Source organism: Ostrea edulis, chromosome 2 (genome assembly GCF_947568905.1).
Source record: "Ostrea edulis chromosome 2, xbOstEdul1.1, whole genome shotgun sequence".
Classification (NCBI taxonomy): domain Eukaryota; kingdom Metazoa; phylum Mollusca; class Bivalvia; order Ostreida; family Ostreidae; genus Ostrea; species Ostrea edulis.
The window spans coordinates 4,021,947-4,044,770 of NC_079165.1; the positions used below are offsets into that span (position 1 = coordinate 4,021,947).

At 36.9% G+C, this 22,824-nt stretch overlaps 2 protein-coding genes across 2 annotated transcripts; both read right to left on the minus strand.

Annotated features, from left to right (window-relative positions):
- Positions 1-6,611: 6,611 nt before the first annotated feature.
- Positions 6,612-11,088, minus strand: LOC125680843 (neuronal acetylcholine receptor subunit beta-4-like). The gene is made up of 6 exons (XM_048920627.2): positions 10,986-11,088; positions 10,724-10,875; positions 10,095-10,139; positions 9,638-9,747; positions 8,333-8,835; positions 6,612-7,887 (listed from the first exon to the last, which is right to left on the minus strand). The coding sequence occupies exons 1-6, from the start codon at positions 11,014-11,016 to the stop codon at positions 7,577-7,579; spliced, it is 1,152 nt and encodes a 383-aa protein (XP_048776584.2). The 5' UTR covers positions 11,017-11,088; the 3' UTR covers positions 6,612-7,576.
- A 6,865-nt stretch (positions 11,089-17,953) lies between these two features.
- Positions 17,954-22,048, minus strand: LOC125680177 (uncharacterized protein K02A2.6-like). Its single transcript, XM_048919617.2, has one exon. The coding sequence runs from the start codon at positions 22,046-22,048 to the stop codon at positions 17,954-17,956; it is 4,095 nt and encodes a 1,364-aa protein (XP_048775574.2).
- Positions 22,049-22,824: the final 776 nt, after the last annotated feature.

A 22,824-nucleotide genomic window follows, 5' to 3' on the forward strand; every position in this document is an offset into this window, starting at 1 on the left:
TCGAGCGAGGTTGATTTGGCCTAAATGGGACTCTGTAGAAGATCAAATGAATTTGCGCTGCACTGAAAGGTTAAATGACATCACAAATTATCCTGTTATTGATTGAAGCCTAAAGTCGCATTTTTATAGCATGTCAGTCTTCTATATCATAGTTAAAAGTATTGCTGTTAAAGTTTGTAACTAAATGTTTTAATATATATAAAATGAAATAGCAAAATTACAAGGATTTTTTGAATGTGTGCAGACATGTAAATATGAGGTTCTAGTTTTTTATTCAAAGAGAAACGATATTAATATCATTCATTCAGACATTACTCTGTTAAATATACTGCCAGCAACGTAGTTCCCCAAATTAAGGACTTGAGAATTCATGTATGCGGTCATTTTGAATGTTTAGCGAAAACTTAATTTGAAATTTTTTTTAACATGACGTCGCAGGGCACAAGGAAAGCAGACAATAATTAGAAATAATTAGAAATATAAGAGAAAATACTTTCTATCTATGAGTAACTACGATATTTCAAGGTAATTCCACCTTCGGGTTGCAAAAAAGGGTTACAAAAAGCCCCGGGTTTTAACCGGGTGTTTTTGTAACCCTAGGGTGAAATTACCTTCTCTTTCATGAATACTCATAAGAAAGTCTGAAATTCTTTAAGTGTAAATAATCAGCGGGTGGAAACACAACTGATGTATCATGCACTTATTTGGAAACGTTCATCAAACGAAAATTCCAGCTTTATCTTTTCTCGAGTTGTATATAACAATTTTTAGAATATCATTTACTCTCAATCAAAATGCATGTATGCCCGCGAATCGTTGCCTTGGAAAATTAGCACAACGTACATATGTACTATTCCTTTAATGATTTTGTCTATTAACAATAACAGCTTTCATTCATATGTCGATTCGATATATCCCTGTGAGTTCGAAATAAAGGACACCACAGAGTCGTCCACCTCTGCTTCATACTTAGATATTTTATTGAAAGTAGACATTAACGGCAAACTGACAACCCAACTGTATGACAAACGGGATGATTTCAGCTTCTCCATCGTCAACTTCCCACATTTATGTAGCAATATTCCATTATCACCTGCATATGGTGTTTATATATCTCAACTGATTCGATATGCAAGAGTTTGTTCTGGGTATAGTCAGTTTTTTAAATCGAGGTAAGCTACTGACAAACAAGTTGATGGTACAGGGATTTCAACAGTCTCGATTGAAGTCAGCATTTCGCAAATTCTTTGGTCATTATAACGATCTGGTTCGTCAATACAACCTCGCATTGGGTCAAATGCTGTCTGACGTGTTTCATACCGATTGTTAAGCCGTTCTTGGCACACTGATTTTGACTGCGGATAACTCCGTTTACCTGATCAAGATATGGGGCGCACGGCGGGTGTGTCCGGTCAACAGGGGATGCTTACTCCTCCTAGGCACCTGATCCCACCTCTGGTGTGTCCAGGGGTCCGTGTTTGCCCAACTATCTATTTTGTATTGCTTGTAGGAGTTATGAGATTGATCACTGTTCGTTATCTTCACCTTGCATTCATATGTCGATTCGATATATCCCTGTGAGCTCGAAATAAAAGACACCACAGAGTCGTCCACTTCTACTTCATACTTAGATATTTTATTGAAAGTAGACATTAAAGGCAATATGACAACCCAACTGTATGACAAACGGGATGATTTCAGCTTCTCAGTCGTCAACTTCCCATGTTTATGTAGCAATATTCCATTATCACCTGCTTATGGTGTTTATATCTCTCAACCGATTCGATACGCAACCGCTTGTTCTTCGTATAGTCAGTTTTTAAATCAAGGCAAAATACTAACAAACAAGTTGATGGTACAGGGGATTCAACAGTCTCGATTGAAGTGAGTATTTCGCAAATTCTATGGTCGTTATAACGATCTAGTTCGTCAATACAACCTATCATTGGGTCAGATGCTGTCTGACATGTTTCATACCGATTGTTAAGCCGTTCTTGGCACACTGATTTTGACTACGGATAACTCCGTTTAACTGATCAGGATATAGGGCTCACGGCGGTTGTGACCGGTCGACAGGGAATGCTTACTCCTGGACATGGGTATCGTTGACAAACTGGAAGTGCAACTTTATGGTGAACTTGATGGTTTTGGGCTTATCTGCCGTGCGTTTCCCGTGTTTTTGTAGCAATATTCGATTGTCACCTGCGTGTAGTGCTTGTGTATATCGACTGATTTGGTACACAAGAGCATATTCTGCACATGATCAATGTTTGATAAAGACAGTCTGCTGACAGATTGGTTGATGTTGTAGAGGTTTTATTAGTTTCCTTTGTAGTCGACCTTTTGCAAGTTCTATGGTCGTTCTGATCATATGGTTTGGAAATACAGGCTACTGCTGGGTCGAATGCTGTATGGCCCGTTTCATGCCAATTGCTGGTTTGTCCATTGCATACTGATACGTTTGCATGATCAAAATGTGGGGCTCTCGTGGAGTTTCATCGTTCGGCAGGAGATGTTCATCATTTTTGGGCAGCTGGTCCCACCTCTGGTATGTCCAGGGGTTAATGCTTGCCCTTTTTGATTTGTATTTTTACATTTGTCACTGTTCGTTATCTTTACCTGTTCATTAAATAATTTCGTCTCTTGCATTTTTCAACTTTTGCAAATGATGTAATGTTTAATCTATTGAATTTACTCATAGTTTTAATCCACCTTTTCCCTTTTCATCAATACATCCGTTCACCTCTCAAATGCTTGTTTTTGTAAAGATTGATCTTGGGCGTGTAATAATTATTTTTACTTATTAGAAATGCAATGAAAAGATGAAGATAACGAACAGTGATTAATCTTATAACTCCTACAAGGTATACAAAGTAGAAAGTTGGGCAGACACGGGACCGCGTATTGTACCATTATTTATTCACTTTTAGTTAACATGCTAGCTATCTTTTCTGACATTCAAAACCAATGGTAACACTCGTTTAGGCAATTACCCATAATTCATGTTCCTTCGTGAAGTCAAACATCATATTTTCCATTTTCGATATGGAGTTTGCCTTCGTGTCCTAATTACTACAGGATAGTTCATTATTTGTTTTCCTGGTTTGTGTAAATACAGTACTTTGTGAATTATTGATATGTGGAAGATGAAACAATAATTAGAAATGAACTCAATATATGATTATTACAAACACTGTCGGTGTTATGTATGAAAGCCGGTTCGCCTCAAAAAGAAAATTGTGTTCGTATTTTTCAGAAGAGATCTCACAATAATGGAATACCTCTCTCGTCATTGCGAGAATGGGAAAAGATGTCACAATATACGAAGAAAACAAACCAATCTCTCAATTACGAGAAAAGAACCCATAATTGCTAGAAGAGAAACAATGAAAAGATTTCGAGAATACCTGTTAGTTTTCTCTTATTTCGAAAAAAACATTCGTATTGAAGTATTAGCTGACTCCAAATAGAATATATCACACAAAGTCGTACGTTACTTAGTGTATGTCTGTAAAACAAAAGACAGACAACAATTAGAATTGAAAAATTCAATTGAAACAATAATGAATATGATTTGCAGGACTTAGATATTTGAAGGTTTGGCATATTTTTTATGATTTTGAAGAGGTGATATGTGTCAGAATACATGTAACCCTTATCTTGATCAACAAAAATCAATTCCAAACAATTTAACAATTTACCTACTCTTATTTACAGAAAAAATATATCAATGAAAAAAAAAATACTAACTTAGAATAGATCTTATCAAAATTCACAAAATGTGTCCGATGCTCGCTTACCGCCGACCTGAATTCACTTACGAAAATACTCGCTGTCATAAATCTGTCGTTACGTTTAATCCAATTCCCAGGTGCAAAAGTCCAAATGTAATTCTGTCGAGTGCTTATAAAGTGCTTATTACTACAAAATTTACTATCTAAATTGAATCTTCCAGAGCCTTTCTTTTTACAATGCAGAAAAACACTATAAAACTCTGACAAACGTTATTCTAAAAATAGAACATCTAGAATATTGTCTAGGTCACAGGTGTAAATCAAGTACAAATGTATCCCATAACACTCCCCTAGAAAGTTTGAATGACAATGAAAACTTAATTCTCAAAAAATCAACACTTGAATATGAAAGGTGAACATAACAAACAGTGATCAATTTCATAACTCCTATAAGCAATACAGAATAGAGAGTTGGGCAAACACGGACCCCTGGACACACCAGAGGTGGGATCAGATGCCTAGGAGGAGTAAGAATTCCCTGTCGACCGGTCACATTCACCGTGAGCCCTATATCTTGATCAGGTAAACGGAGTTATCCGTAGTCAAAACCAGTGTGCTACGAACGGTCTAACAATCGGTATGAAACACGTCAGACAGCATTTGAGATTGATCACCAGAGGTGGGATCAGGTGCCTATGAGGAGTAAGCATCCCCTGTCGACCGGTCACACCCGCATGAGCCCTATATCCTGATCAAGTAAGCGGATTTATCCGCAGTCAAACTCAGTGTGCCAGGAACGGCCTAACAATCGGTATGAAACATGTCAGACATCATTTGACCCAATGATAGGTTTTATTGGCAAACTAGATCGTTATAACGACCATAGAATTTGCAAAATGCTGACTTTAAACGAGACTGTTGAAACCCCTGCACCATCAACTTGTGTGCCAGTAGCTTGCCTCAATTTAAAAACTGACCATACGCAGAACAAGATATTGTCAATGAGGAACCCCAGCATATTTTTTATTTGAACTTCAGAGTACTTGTGCATGGAATAAAAGTGGTGTTTAAGAAAGTAATTTTGGATGACTAATCACTAGATATGAATATTTGTGTTTTCCATTTATGTTGAAAAAGCAATTCTCTATGATGTTAAAAAGTTTAATCTTTAATTTATCCTGAGGAATGGTCGTATAAAGTATTGCAAAGTCATACGTTTTGACGTTGTTGATTTGAGAAAAGTTCTGCGACCTCAAGTTTACTAAAAGTGTTTAGAATTTTTTAGAATCTACATTTGATTAACACCACTTCTGGCATATGTAGTCGCACAATAAGTTTGACGTTTCTCTTTCACAGCTTGAGGTCCTCATTTTCAACTAGATCAACATCGCCAGTGATAACATGTCCAGGTGGACTATAGTTGAAAGAAGATGAATAACAAGAACACGTACGTGGATTAAGTATAAGATGGTCTATATCTAGGCACTGCAAATTTGTTAATGATATGATTATTCCGGGTTTTTTTTTTATCAAGGCATAGGACTCACGGCGGATGTGACTGGTCGGCAGAGGATGCCTACTTCTCCAAGGCACCTAATCCCACCTCTGAAATATCCAGGGGTCCGTGTTTGTCCAACTATCTATTTTGTATTGCTTATAGGAGTTATGAGATTGATCACTATTCGTTAACTTCACCTTTCACTCAGATAAAAAGAACGTTTCTGAGTTTCAATGTTTCCTCAGTGGTTCTACAATTACGCACGTACGATTCAAGGTCGGGATGTTCTGAAGGTTTCTTTGCAGAAAAATCGTTTGTCGTTTGTAATTGTTGTAAAATAGGTCATTCGATGAATGTTTAAGCTTTAGAAGAAAATATGACATTGGCAAACCACAGCGACATGCTTTCACACCATTTAGAAATGACAGCAAAGCCTTCGTTTTGTTCTTACACTCCTAATAATCATGGTTCAAAGTCCACTTCAGTTAATTCTATAGATGATTATAATACCGTTTTGTCTTAGGAATTGTTTCACTCAATGGCGCTGATGAAGTTTTACCTGTTCAGAAGTTGAGAGATTCTCGTGCTGCCTAGATTTTATTGTTTAAACAATGTATTGCCTGTGTCTGAGCAGACTTCTGCTTCTCGATTAGCTTTATTACAGGGAGTGGAGCTAGGTATCATTGATATTCCTTACATAAAATTCATCTGAAAACAAATTTAATGGACCAATTATCGTAGATTTTCGACGTGGTCTTCCTGTTCCAGACGTTTCCTTTTGACTAGGCACCGGTTTAGATGGTGGCAATATTGTACCAGATCCCATAGTTTGTGAGATTTCAATTCCAATGTCGCGTCTGATGCTACCAGAGCAAGGACCAGAAGAAAAGAAATCGAGACTAACCCCTGGAGCCGGAGTTAAGTTGAATCATACCTGCACTTTCTTTAAAACGTTTGGGTACATGTATGTTGCTGTTATCCCGGTCCGTCCGTCAGTCCCATTTGCTGTCTCTATACCTTTGTCAACTCAACGTTATTCAAATGATATTCTTAACGCTGAAAAGTAATAAGGTTTCGGAATTTTCCTTTTTCAGTGATCAATCTCTTAACCTTAAGATTGATTGATTGATGTTTTCCGCCACACTCAACAATTTTTCAGTTATCTGGTGGTGTCCAGTTTTTATTGGTGGAAGAAAGAACTAAAATACAATGTACCTGGGAAGAGACGATCGACCTTCCGAAAGTAAACTGGGAAACTTTCTCACTTACCGGCGCGAGAGGGATTCGAACCCGTGCCGACAGAGGTGAGAGGCCGTGTGATTTTGAGCGCGATGCTCTAACCACTCGGCCACGGAGGCCTTAAGAATTACAAAATTAAGATCTTGGCAAACACGACCCCTGCATACCAGAGGTGGGATCAGGTGCCCAGGAGGAGTACGCACCCCCTGCCGACCAGTTACATGCACCTTGAGCCCTATACCCTCATCATGTAAACAGACTAATCCATAGGCAAAATCAGTGTGCAGAGAACGGCTTAACAATTGGTATGAAACAAGTCAGACAGCATTTGGCCCTATTACAGTTTGTATTGGTAAACGAGACTATCATAACAACCAGATATAGAATTTGTGAAATGCTGACTTTAAACGAAACTGTTGAAACCCCTGTAACATCAATTTCTTTGTCAGTAGTTTGACTCGATTTAAATACTTATCATATGTAAAACAAGCTTTTGTGTATCGAATCAGTTGAGAAACATATACAACATATGCAGGTAATAAAGAATATTGCTAACGTTGGTGAAGCTGAAGTCATCAAGTTTGTCATAAAGTTGAGTTGTTAGTTTCTCGTTAATATCTATAGATCCCTATTGTGACTTCATCATAACCTTAGAAGTAATTGCTGCAGACACTTGAATGAACACGTTAATAATTTCGCACCAAATATAAAATTTTATAGGGAAATACATTAATTCTTGTAAATAAAATTGTACAATATAGTTCAATTCGGATGTATTTTTCCCCCGTTTATTTCTATCTCGTGGTCATTGTTATATAATCTGCTATAGCCATTTATTTCTATCTCTTGGTCATTTTGTATAATCTGCTATATACGTTTACTTCTATCTCGTGGTCATTGTTATAAAATCTGCTGTAGAAGTTTTTGTGCGCGAACTATTTTCAATGATATCATTGTATGCAAAAACTCAACGAAAGAAAGGAATAGAACTATCATCAAAATGATATCAAGGCAAGTACAAAACCCAGATATCAGGCCTGAAGGATGAATTTATTATCCAACCCCAAAAGTGACTTAACGGGAAGTCATTTTGCAATGCGTGTAATTATTCAGGATAGATACAATCAGTGGAGACCAATGTTGCATTCAGTATTACGCTGTTTGCTGTCAGAATTAAAAGGAACGACACGAAAAATCCAAATCGGTTTAAGAATATCCCAGATCTTAGAAGTCCACAAGGATTCTTCATTACTTTTCTGTCGGTTTTGTTATTTTTGTCAAGGACCATGGCTACGTCCTTGACCTTGGTTGCGGTGGACTGAGGTGATTGGTCGGTTTTGTGTATGACGTAAGCCGTGAAGGAGGAGACAACCACAGAAATGACGCCACTGACCATGTGGAGCATATAGTAAATCTCTGCAAAATATCATAAAATGTACAATTCAGTTCTGTTAATGATATGTATTTCGCAAAACTATATATTAATTCATTTAGATAGCTCTTTAATCTCTGAAGAAAACCGAGGCAAAAACACGTGTTTTCGTGGCAGATCCGAAAATAAGGCAATTAGAAGTAACAAGTAATTAAGTTCCTGAATACTAAGGTACTGTAAACCAACTATCATTCGCGTGTAAGACATTTTGCGAGAACCTCACGGTCGCAAACACTCTCGTTGCAAACCAGTCATTTGATGTCTTTCGTTTTGTAAAATTATATCGATTGCAAAATTTAGTCACAGTAAATCAGATTGTCATTGGTAAGTCGCGAAATAAAATCATTGCAAAATAAAAGTTGGTTTATAGCATCACAACCAAACTGAAAATTATGAATATGTTTGACGGCAATTTCTCACAAATCATACCCAATGCAGGAACAGAGGTGGACACTTGAGGTAAATGTCCAATTAACTGCAACAGGCAAACCATGAAGGATAGGAACAGAGACATTCCAAAGGAAATTTTCTCCCCAGCTTCACTAGGAATCACGTAGGAGATGAGAACTAGGACAGCGAGCATGGTTGTGGGCACCACATATAGAATAATGAGATAGAGAGGCTTCCTTCGAAGGCAGAAAAACACCTCCTGATAACCGTAGGATGTATTTCTCAGTTTGATGTCTACTAAATCCCAGGTAGGGTTACCTTCCTGTTCTTTGTCTATTTTTACGGAGGTGATTTCTATGAAGACATCTAAGTTGGAGTACATCTGGGAACCCACTTTGAAGGCACAAAGTTGATAATCAAACGGGAAGTAGGCGGGATTTGTGCTACAGTGGGTGGTCAACAGACCTAAAAACAACGTACTGACCGATCCATTGGACTGAACTTGGACACGACTAAAATCAACTCCTTGATTAGCCTCCATTCTGAAATATAAAGGAGGAAGCCATTGTCAATATTGTTAACAGATACTATAACAGATCTGAGATCAGAATGCCTTGCGTCTCCTACATGTAGATCTGCCAGGACTGTATATACAGGTGTGATATGTTCACGTTTTGTAAGATTAAACACATCTCCTACATCTGCCAAGACTTTTCAAACAGGTGTGAGGTTAAAAGACCATTGAGCTCTAAAGTTTTTACCTACATGATGCTTTGGAAAAAGAAAAACAAGCTGCATGCTTATATCAGTTACATAAAATGAGATTCTTTCGATTAACCGATGTACAGGTCCATTGCACAAACTCAAAAGCTACATTTTGGACATTACGTATTGGTATTTAAGATTACAAATTTTGAATAAATCAATGAAGAAATGATAAGATTTCAAACAAATTACGAATCGTTTGGAGGAGAATCTTAGATTACTTGTCCCAATTAATTATACTAATAGGAAAATCCACTGACGCAAAGAAATGTACCTCTACTTTAGGATATCTTGTGAGTTTGTTTGTTAAACACCATACGATAAGTTGTCACTCATAAAGAAACATGATCCTATGGAATTACTTAATTAGATCATTACAATGTCATTCAGTGAAAATTCCTCCAAGCATTTTATTTGGATTAATTGACCATAACTTGAAAAAATTCAACCCCCATTCTGCACAAATTGATGTTAAGTTTCCTGAGAAGCAAATCAATTAGTACTACATTTACGAAATAGATATGATGATAATGAATATTAAAAAAATCTCTGCGATTTTTTCTCAATTAAATTGAATACCTCCCAAAAATTGTGACATCAGGGGTCCAAAGAAATGATGGGTCGATAACAAAACTGTCTATGCCCTCATAATGACTAGCATTCCACGTCAAAAATTCGTCATTCCAGTTCTGAAAAGGATATTCAACTCTCTGTTACAAAGTGTTAATAATGAATCTAATCATCGTCCTGATTCCTATTTAATCAAGAAGTGTGATATAATCAGAAATATTTTCGTCTAATTTACATGAGTTGTTTACACTGTAAACCAACTTTTAGTCGCGAAGACTTTATTTCGCGATTTACCAGTGATAATCTGATTCGCTGCGACTAATTTTCGCGACTGAAATAATCTTAAACAAATACAGGAGATATTAAAGGACTGGTTCGCGGCAAAAAATGTTTGTGCCTATGAGGTTCTCGCTAACCTCACAAAAAAATTCACACTTGAATGAAAGTTAGTACACTGTATACTTACCAAATGGAGGTAACACGCTTGAGAAAAGGAACTTTCTCTTTCTTTCTGAAAAAGAAAAACAGAGGGAACTATAGTTTAATTCATAGTTAAAATTGTGATACGGGAGATATCTTCTAAATAATAAATCCCTTAGTATATTTGTACAATAACAGATGTTCATATCAACTATATTATCTTTTTTATTACTTAAATGGAATGGATATCAGAGTCAAGAAGACCAAGCTGAAGTCAATAACAGGTTATTGCCCATCTAGATCTGCTGTTCAAAATTTTAAAAAAGATATGCACCTCATTCGAATGTAAAAGATTTTAGATGATAAAAAGAATTCTCTGAAGAAAAAAATCTACCTTGGTCTCGGGGTTAATGTTCCTGTAGTCCAAACAATGATGTATTCATAACATTCATTTACATTAATATTGTATTTTTATGCACATGATCCTATTAAAACTTAATTGATGACTGCTTCTTAACATTAGTAGAAAACTCAAGTGCAAGAATAATACATCAACCCTAATCCCTGTGTCTCTCTTATGAGATACATCTTAAATGCATAATTATATCGTTTTTTGATATGTGAAATGGAATAGCAAAAACAGATATCTTTTTGAAATGTACAAAAAATACGTACTAAACTGATGACGTACACGCTGGTCAGTTTAATCCGCACGTTCACGATGTGGGAGGCATTGATTCGTGGCCGAACAAACTTATCATACACAGCAGGGTCCAACAGACTCCGCCTCAGATCGACTTCATTCAGAGACAGAATGGAAGGAATGCCTTCAAACGAAGACAATGTTTTCAAAATTTACAGAAATATCTTTTTCAATATTTACCGTGAAGATTTAATTGCTCCTTTTAAAGTTACAGCATACGTAAATACTACTCACCCAAAGAAATCATCAGGAGGTTAAAATTCATTCTCAGAATATTTGATTCTTGTCACGTCCTGGAATCACTTATAAATGATCAATTTGAACTATAGCATGAAACGTAGTAGGCATCCGTGCAAATAACATATTATCATCATTCTAATGATCGAGAAACTACGAAAGCCGATTCGTATCAAAGGAAATAATTTACATTACTTGAACTAAAACTTGATTATTACATCAAAATTATCTCATTTCGAGTTCATTACTTCGTTATTACGTATGCATAAAATATCTCGTAATTGAGAGCCGATATTCTCATTATCACAGTAAAAGATCTCGTTTAGATATTATTGATATAAAGAAAGAACATTTGTATTCAATTGCATGCAATTTTGTCTTTCTCAAACATTTAAAAGAAATCACACAGCCCTTGTATATTTCATCACGCATTCTCTCATATCTAAGTATGCAATGAACATATATCCTATAAAAGAAAGGTTTCTATCTTTTATATCACATGACATAGTTATTCATCGGATGAGTATTTAATTCGTTTGCTTGTTATAAAAACAACAATCATGACAGCATGGTGTCCAGCATCAGCTCTCAACGGGTGTGACCAGTGAACAGGGGATTCTTACTCATTCACTCCTCTTAGACACCTGATCCCACCTCAGGTATATCCAGGGATCCGTATTTGCCCAACTCTTAATTTTTATAACATGGGAATTAAATGGTTGATCACTCTTCGTTATCTTCACCTTTTCATCCTTGATATTTCAACCTTTTAAAGTAGATGACTTCATAGAGGCTAATGAAAATAAGAACACATTGTTAAAAGCATCCACTCATCTTAAATTACTGATAGAATTTCTTCTAAATAAGAAAATCGTGTGATTCATTCAATACCTCCACCCCATGAACTTGCCACTTATTTATCTGCACATTTAATATCGGTATCAACGCTCCTTTGAAAAGAAATTTGCGGTTTTGATTAGGCCAAATTGGGACTAATATAGAAAATCAAATGACTTCGGACGGCATCCCCTAAAGTAGGTCAAATGACATCACTAGCCATCCCTATATTGATTGAGTCGCATTTTTGATACATGTCATTCTTCTATATTATAGTCTAAGCTATTTATATTAACGCTTGTGCCTAAATGTTTAAATATATATAACAAATTTAGAAGTATCATTGTTTTGTGGCGGGTGTAAATATGGGTTTCTTAATTTTTTTTTCAAAGAGGAATAATTCTTTTATTATTCACTTTAGCACTACTCAGATGAATTAACTGCTAACAACGAAGTTGCCAAAATTAATGTCATAGAATTCGTGTCTGTGAAGATAATCGATCACATAACTCTTATAAGGAATACCAAAAGGAGAGTTAGGCAAACACGGACCCCTGGGTATATCAGAGATGGGATCAGGTGCCTAGGAGGAGTAAGCAACCCAATTTGACCGGTCACACCCGCCGTGAACACTATCTTGATCAGGTAAACAGAGTTATCCGTAGTCAAAATCAGTGTGTCAAGAACGGTCTAACAATCGGTATGAAACACATCAACCAGCATTTGACCCAATGATAGCATGTATTGGCAAACTAGATCATTATAACGACCATTGAATTTGCGAATTGCTGACTTGAAACGAGACTGTTGAAACCCCTGTAACATCAACTTGTCTGTCAGTAGCCTTGGTGTAAATAATCAGCGGGAAGAAGCACAATTGATTCAGCATGCACTTTTCTGTAATCGTTCATCAATGGATACGTGTGAAGAAAATTGCAGCACTAGTTTTTTTTTCAAGTTGTATATAACAACTTTCAAAAGAACTTTTACTTTCGGTCAATATGCATGCATCACGCGCGAATTGCTGCATGGGAAAATTAACACAACGTACTATTACTTTTATAATATATATATAGATCCTGGTCATATCTGATGGAGTCTCTTTAAGTAACATACGATTTATATATAAGATATTCGGATTATCAGAATCAGCCAATACTTCAATACGAATATTTTTTTTTTTATCGAAACAAGATAAAACTAATAGGTAGACTCGATATGTTTTCATCGTAAGCACACAATTTTTTTCTTCTAATAGGTCTTCTCTCGTGATTAAGATTGTGTTTTTATTCGTATATTGCGACATCTTTTCTAATTTTCGTAATGACGAGATAGGAATCCCGTTATTACGCGGTCTCTTCCGATAAATACGAACACAATTTTCTTCCTCGAGGCGAATCGGCTTTCATACGTAACATATACAACGTTTGTTTGAATCAAAGATAGGGTCCATTTCTAATAAGCCTTCAATCGTCTACAAATCAATGTTTCACAAAGTACTGTATTTACATATACCCCGAGAACAAATAACGAACTATGCTGTAGTAATTAGGAAATGAAGGCAAACTCCATATCAAAAATGGAAAATAATTATGATGTTTGACTTCACAAAGGAACATGAATTATGGGGTAAGTGCATGACTGAGTGTTACTATTGGTTTTGAATGCCAGAAAAGACAGCTAGCAAGTTAACTAAAAGTTAAAGAGTAATGCTGCAAAATTGTATTTCTAATAAAAGTTAAAGATAACGAACAGCGACTAATCTCATAACTCCTATAAGAAAGAATTATCAAAGCACGTCCAGAATAAATATTTGCAAAAATCAATATTTGAGGTGAAAACAGTTATTGATTGATAGGGAAAGAGTGGATTAAATATAAGATGAAACATTGCACCATTTTCAAGAGTTGAAAAATTCAAGACATCAAACATGAATGAATATTATAGCGAAGATAACGAACAGTGATCAATCTCATAAATCCTTTAAAGAATACAAAATTTAGGAAAGGGGCAATCACGGAACCCTGGCCATACTAGAGGTGGTTCCAGCCCCCCCCCCCCTCCCCCCGAGGAGTAAGCTGATTCGATACGCAAGAGCTCGTTATGTTTTTAAATCGAGGCAAGCTACTGACAAACAAGTTGATGGTACAAGGGTTTCAACAGTCTCGATTAAAGTCAGCATTTCGCAAATTCTATGGTCGTTATAACGATCTAATTTGCCAATGCAACCTATCATTTGATCAAATGCTGTCTGACGTGTTTCATACCGATTGTTAGACCGTTCACGGCACACTGATTTTGACTACGGATAACTCCGTTTACCTGATCAGGATATAGGGCTCACGGCGGGTGTGACCGGTCAACAGGGGATGCTTACTCCTCCTTGGCACCTGATCCCACTTCTGGTATATCCAGGGGTCCGTGTTTGCCCAACTATCTATTTTGTATTGCTTACAGGAATTATGGGATTGATCACTTTTCGTTATCTTCACTTTTCATGCTTCCTTTGTTGTTTCATCGGGTGATGAAGGTAGCTAGCATTGCAGAAAAAATCGTAACCGGAGTAAGCGGTTATGTAAACTTTTTCTGCAATGATGGCTACCTTCATCATCCGATGAAACAACAAAGAAAGATATTTTATTGTTTATATTTATATTTTATGTATTGTTTTAAAATTTAAAAAATCGCTAAAATGCATCAAAGATGCGTATGGCTGAGTTGCAGTTTGGAAAATTATGCACGCTTGCATTCACGAAGTAAAAACATTCACGTATTTAATATAGTTTATACGTATGAAGCTTTGGATGACCGCAATAGATATTTAGTGTGATAATGACCTTAACCTTTGGATTTCAAAAACAATATGAATCTTGAATGTCATCAGGATTTGAAGTCTGATAAACATGCACCAGCAAGTACATGTATTAAAGTTAGAGGCAAGCTCAAATCTACAGTATATAGTGAAAAAGAGACCTTGACCTTTGACTTTTTGACCTCAAAATAAATAGGAACCTTCCTCTTTTGGATGTGATCATGTTATGTAAGTCTCACAAAGATGCACTTAAAAGTATGAAAGTTAGAGACCGGACAAGATAATTGTGAACGCACCCCCCCCCCGTGCCCGACTGGACGTCCATCCTTCGCCAATTTAAAAGCCGATATTTGCTACGCAACTCTGCTAACTAAATTCACGAGCACTAAAATATCATATGGTTGACCCATTCTTTACGTTAAACGGAACAGGCAATGCAGCCTTTGACTTTGATGACGCTCCATATTTGGTAATGATTACAAAAACTTGTGGTACCAAAAAATCGGATCGGACTAGTTTGCAACAAACATGCATTTATTGTCGCAGATGAAAGCAATTTCAATTTCAATAGAAATATGAGAGAAAAGATTCATTGAATGTAAATATACTAAATTGAAGTTTCCAGAGCTTTCCATTTTACGACGCAGATAAACATCATCTTTATATCGAACTCTGACAGACATGGTTGTAAATATAGAACATCTAGAATCGTGTCTATGTTACAAGTGTCAGTCAAGTACAAACGAATTCCACAGCACTCCCCCTCCCCTTACAAAGTTTGATTGACATTAAAATTCTTTAAAATATTTAACTCTTTGATATGTGTACCAAAATCAAAGCAATAAGTCTGAAACGGAAATACAGTATATCCATGGTGCTTTTGACAGGGTATCTGCAATATCATTGTTTTTTTGCCTTTGATATGTTTAATATCAATACCAACAATAACTTCATCCTGCTAGTCTTAGATTCTTATTTGCCATTGTATGTAACATGTGAGGAGTAATGATCCGTAAAAACAAGTATGGGATGTAGAGTAACATTCAAATAAACATCAAAATATTGTAAAGCTAACAACAAAGCAGAATACAAGGTCAAGGCCGCGATATTCAAAGTTAATGAGTGAGTGCCTGAAGTGTACAGAAAAAAATCCATCAGATAGTGTAAAAAACAAAAACCATCAGAAAGTGTAAAAAAAAAAATAAAAAAAAATTAAAACATCAGATAGTGTAAAAACAACCATCAGATAGTGTAAAAAAAATCAGATAATGTAAAATTAAAAAAACCAAAAAAAAAAAAAAAATAAAAAAAAACAAACCCCATCAGTTATTGTAAAAAAAAAAAAACCCCCACCATCAGATAGTGTAAAAAACATCAGATAGTGTTAAAAAAAACCCATCAAATAGTGTAAAAAAAACAAACCAAAAACAACAACATCATATAGTGTAAAAAAAACAACCCTGATGATCAAAGACGTTGAATTTGCAAAACGAAGAAAAAAATATTTTATTTCATTAATATTTGAGATCTAAAAAGGTCCGTGTTTGCTCAACTATCTATTTTGAATTGCTTATAGGAGTTATGAGATTGATCAATGTTCGTTATCTTCACCTTTTATCTAATAAAGTTTATGCAAATTTCAAAAACCTTCGTTAAATCATCCTAGTAGAAGAATATATTTATCAATAATTAATAACACATTTCTTCATTTTTAAACCGAGACAGGTAACTGACAAACAAGTTGATGTTATAGACTCTAAGATTTCAGCAGTTTCGTTTAAGGTAGTTCCATCCTCATGTGACTTATCAATATTAATGGTTAAATGTGGAAAAACTTTATTAATTTCCACTCAATATAGTTTAATTTAATTAATAACCAAAGAAAATGTATATGTTACCACCTTTTTAAAGATGTCAGGCATACAAAAACAGAAGTATACATCAACATCAGAAAATCACACATTTTCGTTAAACAGAATAATAAAAATAGATAAAAACTTGTTGAAATGACAAAACTTAGATATCAACAGTTTTAAAAAACTGCTAATTCATAAATATGTATAGATTAATAGTGCATATTAGGGAAACCAATGTATAACAGACATCCAGTAGAGGAAATTCAAGCATAGGAGTTATTGCCCTTGACAACATTTTTAAAATCATAAATAATTGATTATCTATGGAAAATATAAACTTTTTCAGTATTATTAGTTTACCAGATATTTTATTATATTCAGTGAATAACATTCCTCAGAAAGATATATTTCTATCATGTGCAAAGTTTAATTTATTAAGATTTTTGCAAAAACCTATGACATCACATGAGGATCGATCGACCTTAAAGTCAGCATTTCACAAATTCTGTGATCGTTACAACGGTCTTGTATGTCAATACAACATGTCATTCGGACAAATGCTGTCTGACGTGTTTTATACCATATATTAGGCCATGTTTTACACACAGATTTTGACTACGGATTACTCCGTTTGTCTGATGAAGATATTGGGCTCACTGCGAGTGTTTGCTCCTTCTAGGCACCTGATATTCAAATGAGCCTTCTTGGCTTTCGCAGATATGTAATAATTCATATCTTCATCCATATGATTTGCCTAATCATTTCTACCTTCAAACTCAATAAACACATGTATCGATATCGATCATATGTTTTCTCGCAATCGTATGATGATTAATGGTTCTAAAGGCAATAGTCATTTCCTTTCTCTGGCTCCTGCCTGAAATCTCGGTTCCCCCCCCCCCCCCAAATTTGTCAAAAAGATTTGGTGCAATAATTGCTGTGGATTTGAAATGCAATGTATGAGATTCGGCTCAACTGGAAATTTGGACTGATGCCTTCACTGAAGGGACAGTCCCTCTTAATTGACATTGCCATTGCCATTTGTGTTAGATAAGTGATTTGACTGTTAAACTAACTATCTATCACTATTTGAATGCTGCATTACTTACCCTCTAGGTGTGTAAACCCCAAAATATTGATTGTATATTGTTTAAAGGGACTGATTCACGATTTCCCCACAGATTTTGTTTTTCATTTCAAATGATCAAAATCTACAGTCTAATATGTTAGAAAAGGTTTCCCAAAAAATTAAGGTTAAATATCAATGTAATAGTGTGCGCAGGGCTCATGCCATGAGCCTTATGGAGGAACAAAAACAACGTGCTCCTAACTGTAATTTTTATTAATGACCAACATGTGTGGGTCCACACGGGGTCCCGGATATATACAAAACATGTAAGAGCGATAACTCTAAGTATGTACAATCACAAGTCAAATGTTACATCTCCCTCTTTTTGAAATTACATAGAAACAATTGTCTTTGGTTTGACAGCACGTCCAGAGCGTGTGATGTAGCAACCTTGACTAGAGTCATTTTTTGATTTAAGGGGACTGTTAATGTCAGACTTTTCAACCTCTAAATTTTCATGATCGTGATTGTTTGTGACCATGGGACTAGAATTTTGATTGTCCAAAACATTGGGAAAGGACTCAAACATAGATACCTGGCTCAAGTCTGGTTCATTTGTCTTAAGCAAATGACGACGATTTCTCGTGTATTGCGCGCCATCAGCAGTGCGGACAGTGTATGACCTAGTGTTGTGTTTGTCAACAACAACTGCTGGTTTCCAAGATTTATTCTCGCCTTGGATTCTCACCGTTTCATTAAGAACCAGTGGTTTCAAAGGTTTTGCTTTTACATCATAGTGATTTTTCTGTTCTAGACGAGATGACCTCATTAGACTCTTGATCTTTGGCAAATTTGGGGTTTCTGGGACCAGTTGAACAGGTAAACAAGGAATAACAGATCTGAGTTTTTTACTCATTAAGACTTGGGAAGGGGAACAACCAGTATCTGACAACGGGGTTGTGCGATATTCTAAAACTGCTAATAGAGGGTCGGTACCACTCTTTCGCGTTTTCTTAAGGAGTCGCTTGACCGTTTGCACAGTTCGCTCGGCGAGACCGTTAGACTGTGGGTACCTAGGACTTGATGTTATGTGATCAAAGTTCCACTTCTTACTGAAGTCTTCAAATTCGTACGATGAGTATTGAGGACCATTGTCCGATACGACCTTTTCCGGGATACCGAATCGTGCAAATATGGATTTTAGCTCATTGATAATCATGCTGCTGCTCGTGCTTCGAAGTTTCGTGTACTCAAAATATCTACTCAAATAATCAACTACCACGAGGTAGTCCTGACCTTCAAACGCGAACAAATCGGTTGCCACTATTTGCCAGGGATAATCAGGTATTTCATGACTGATTAAAGGTTCTTTTTGGTTTGACCTTCGAGACTCTAAGCATATCTTGCAGCTAGAAACAAGGTTCTGTATGTCACTTGACATTTTCGGCCAGAACATAATATCCCTTGCGCGGCTTAGACATTTATCGATGCCCATGTGGCCTGCATGGATTTTTTCGAGCATTTCAGTTCTGAGTGATTTCGGCATAACGATTTTGTTCCCTTTCAGAATCAATCCCGAAACGAACGACAACTCGTCGCGATGGTTCCAATACTCGACAACACAAGGAGAACATTCCTTTCGCGATTCAGGCCAACCATTCAGAATTATCTCAGCTAATGTAGAAAGTTGCTCGTCACGACATGTAGCGGATCTTATCGCCTCTAATTTTCGTTCACTAATCGGTAGTGAAGATAAGACTGAATGTACCTGAAGGTCTAATCCTTCCGAAATATGTGGATAAGTATCCGGAAGAAACTTACGGGACAAAGTGTCAGCCACGGGTATGCTCTTTCCGGGCAAATGGTACAAGTCTATATCATATCTTTGAAGTTGCAATAGCATGCGCTGAAGCCTAGGAGGAGCCGCGCTGATCGGCTTCTTTACTATGCTTACAAGTGGTTTGTGATCGGTTTCGACTCGTACGGAGTGTCCGTAAACGTATTGGTGAAAATGTTTACAACCAAATAAGATGGCCAACATTTCCTTCTCAATTTGAGCGTAGTTCACTTCTGTGGAAGTGAGTGACTTCGACGCGAATGCTATCGGTCTCTTATCTTGCATTAATGTAGCCCCTAAACCAAATTTAGAAGCGTCAACTTGCAAAGTGACTTCCTTGCCAGGGTCATAGTATGCGAGTACTCGTCCTGGGCATTGAGTGATGACCTTTTTGACCTCATTGAATGCTCTTTCCTGGGGGTGGTCCCAAGAGAACTGCACATCTTTGTTCAACAGTTTTCGCATCGGACTGGTGATTTCCGAGAGGTTCGGCGCAAACTTTGCGAGATAATTGACCATCCCGAGTATTGTTTCAAGTTCAGCCTTGTTTTGCGGGGGTTTCATGTTACTGACGGCATTGACCTTTAACGGATCAGGCTTAAGACCTTGCGACGATATGACGTGTCCAAAATAGGACAGTTCTGTGACCCCGACCTCTAGTTTATCCTCGTTAAATCGGATGCCCTTGTCGCGTGCTCTTGCGAGAACGGATCTAAGGTTCTGATCGTGTTCTGCCCTAGAACTACCAAATACCAAGATGTCATCGACTATGGCTACGACACCGCTCAGACCTTCAAAGCACTCATCGATTTTCCTTTGGAACTCATCTTGCGATGATTTAAGTCCAAATGGGAGACGGTGAAACCGGTAACGACCGAAAGGGGTGTTGAACGTTGTGAGGAAGGATGACTCCTCGTCCAACTTGAGAGCCCAGTAGCCAGACCGTGCATCTAGCTTAGTGAAAAATTTGGCTCCAGAGAGCTGCGGCAGGATATCGTCTAGGGTATGCATTGGGTAATGTGGACGCAAAATAGCCTTGTTCAAGTCTTGCGGATCAAGACAGATGCGTAACTTACCGGAGCGCTTCTCGACTACCACAAGTGAGTTTACCCATTTCGTTGGTTCGGTGACCTTTGCAATTATAGATGCCTGCTCCATGCGTTCGAGCTCGGATTTCAATTTGTCGCGGATCGCGAATGGTACACGTCGTGGGGGGTGGACTACCGGTACGGCGTTCTGATCAATGTAGATCTTGATTTCCCCTGGAAACAGTCCAATTCCTGAAAAAACATCTGAGTAACGTTTCAAAATTACTTCATTGTCTAATGAGCTAAATTGAGAGTGACCATCAGGTTCATGTTTGTGAACGCTTTTATCTGGACAGTGGACCTTGACATCACTGTCTGGGACTACTGTTTCAACAGAGTAGACTAATTTGATCAATTCAAAACTAAGACATGACTGAAGACCTAAAATAGGGGGTCCTTCTGTATCGACAACATAGAACTCGAGGTTCTGTGACCTTTGACCTACTGTGCACGACAGACGACAAACACCTAATGTGCGTAGTTGACCACCATCATAAGCTGACAGTTTACGCTGGGGACTACGAAGGATGTCAAGTGATTCTAGCTTATTGTAGACCTTTTCAGGCAATATATTTGCTTGAGAACCAGTATCAAGTTTGAAATCTACAGGGAAGGATTTTGGACCGATATTTACCTTGGCAAAAGCCTGTTGATTTTTTATATGATCATAATTTGACTCTATACTATCAATGTAGAAATCAGATTCAGTGTCAGACTCGGGGCATGCTGTAACTTCATGAACAGACTTTGATTTGTGCACAGAGCGACACACTTTGGAGAAGTGATTCCACTTGTTACAGTTATCACAGCGTTTCCCCTTTGCTGGACAGACGTCAGCTTTTTTGTGAGTGTATCCACAGTTGCCACATGTAGAAGATCCTGAATTCTTCTGTTGGTTCTGCTGTTTGGATGAACGTCGATGATTGGAGTTACGGTTCTTGTATTTCGCATCACTTGGTTCCGAATTCGATCTGCTTCCTGTGCGAGACGGTTTGGACACTGCATGCACTTCGGCATTATGCGGCGACATCAAGCGTAATTGCTCTTGGGAGTATTCGTAACTCTGGCTAATTTCAATAGCTTTAACAAGTGTCAGTTTTTCTCCCTCATTTATGAGTCTCTCTCTCACCTTCGTAGATGACGTACCAAACACAATGCGGTCACGCACCATCTCATCAGGGTCTCCGTAATTACAGTCTTGTACATGTAGTTTCAGACGTGTAACAAATTGTTCAGTAGTGTCACTGTTTTGAAGAATGTTATTGAATTTGTACCTCGCAAAAACAGGGTTCAATTTGGGCTGGACATACGACTTGAATTTGTTAAAGTACACATTCAAAGTTTTTGCGTGCTCGGCTGAAAGTTCCGGCCAAGTGTTAAATACATCTCTGCCCTTGTCACCAACCCATAATAAGAGATACTTGCATTTTATTTCCTCGTCCTTGTCCTTTAAAGGCCCGTCGAAAATAAGTTGCACATGTTGTTGAAATTTCTTCCACGCTTCTGGGAGATTGGTGCTATCCCAGTCCATTTTGGGCGTCGGAATGCCGGTCAAATCCATTTTGAAGTGTTGACAGGATTCTCTCTGTAAATCTGGTTTACTTCTGACACCATGTAATAGTGTGCGCAGGGCTCATGCCATGAGCCTTATGGAGGAACAAAAACAACGTGCTCCTAACTGTAATTTTTATTAATGACCAACATGTGTGGGTCCACACGGGGTCCCGGATATATACAAAACATGTAAGAGCGATAACTCTAAGTATGTACAATCACAAGTCAAATGTTACAATCAAAACAGAAGCTCATTATAGAGAGTTTATTATTTGTTTTGAAAACAAAGAGTGAGGTGTGTTATTGTTTACGAAGTTTTCAAATAAATGGATATTGATCTAAGTTTATTACATATATCACATCTCAAGTACATGTATACTTTAGATAAAATGTGTCATTTAAAAGTTAAAATTTGTGATTGTACAAAATGAAGATGCTTTGAATTACAAAAAAGAAAAAAACAACAACGTTTCACTGGCTTGTTTACATAAAAAGACTTGAGTCTAAAGTTGTTCATATAGCACTGAATCAAAGCTAAATTATAGCTCTTATCCTTGCATTCAGACGGTCCAAATTTGGTTGTCAACATTAAATGAGTTATATTTTTTATTTTTAACCAAAAACAAAAAACAAAAAAAACCCCACCAAATAAAAGGAGACATATTTCTTTAAAAACCGTGAACCAGTCCCTTTAACGTCCCTGTCGTAAAATAAAAACAGTCACTGAATTATCCTTTCAAAAGAAGATTCGAATGACGTAATTGTTTATTTCTTGATATTAGA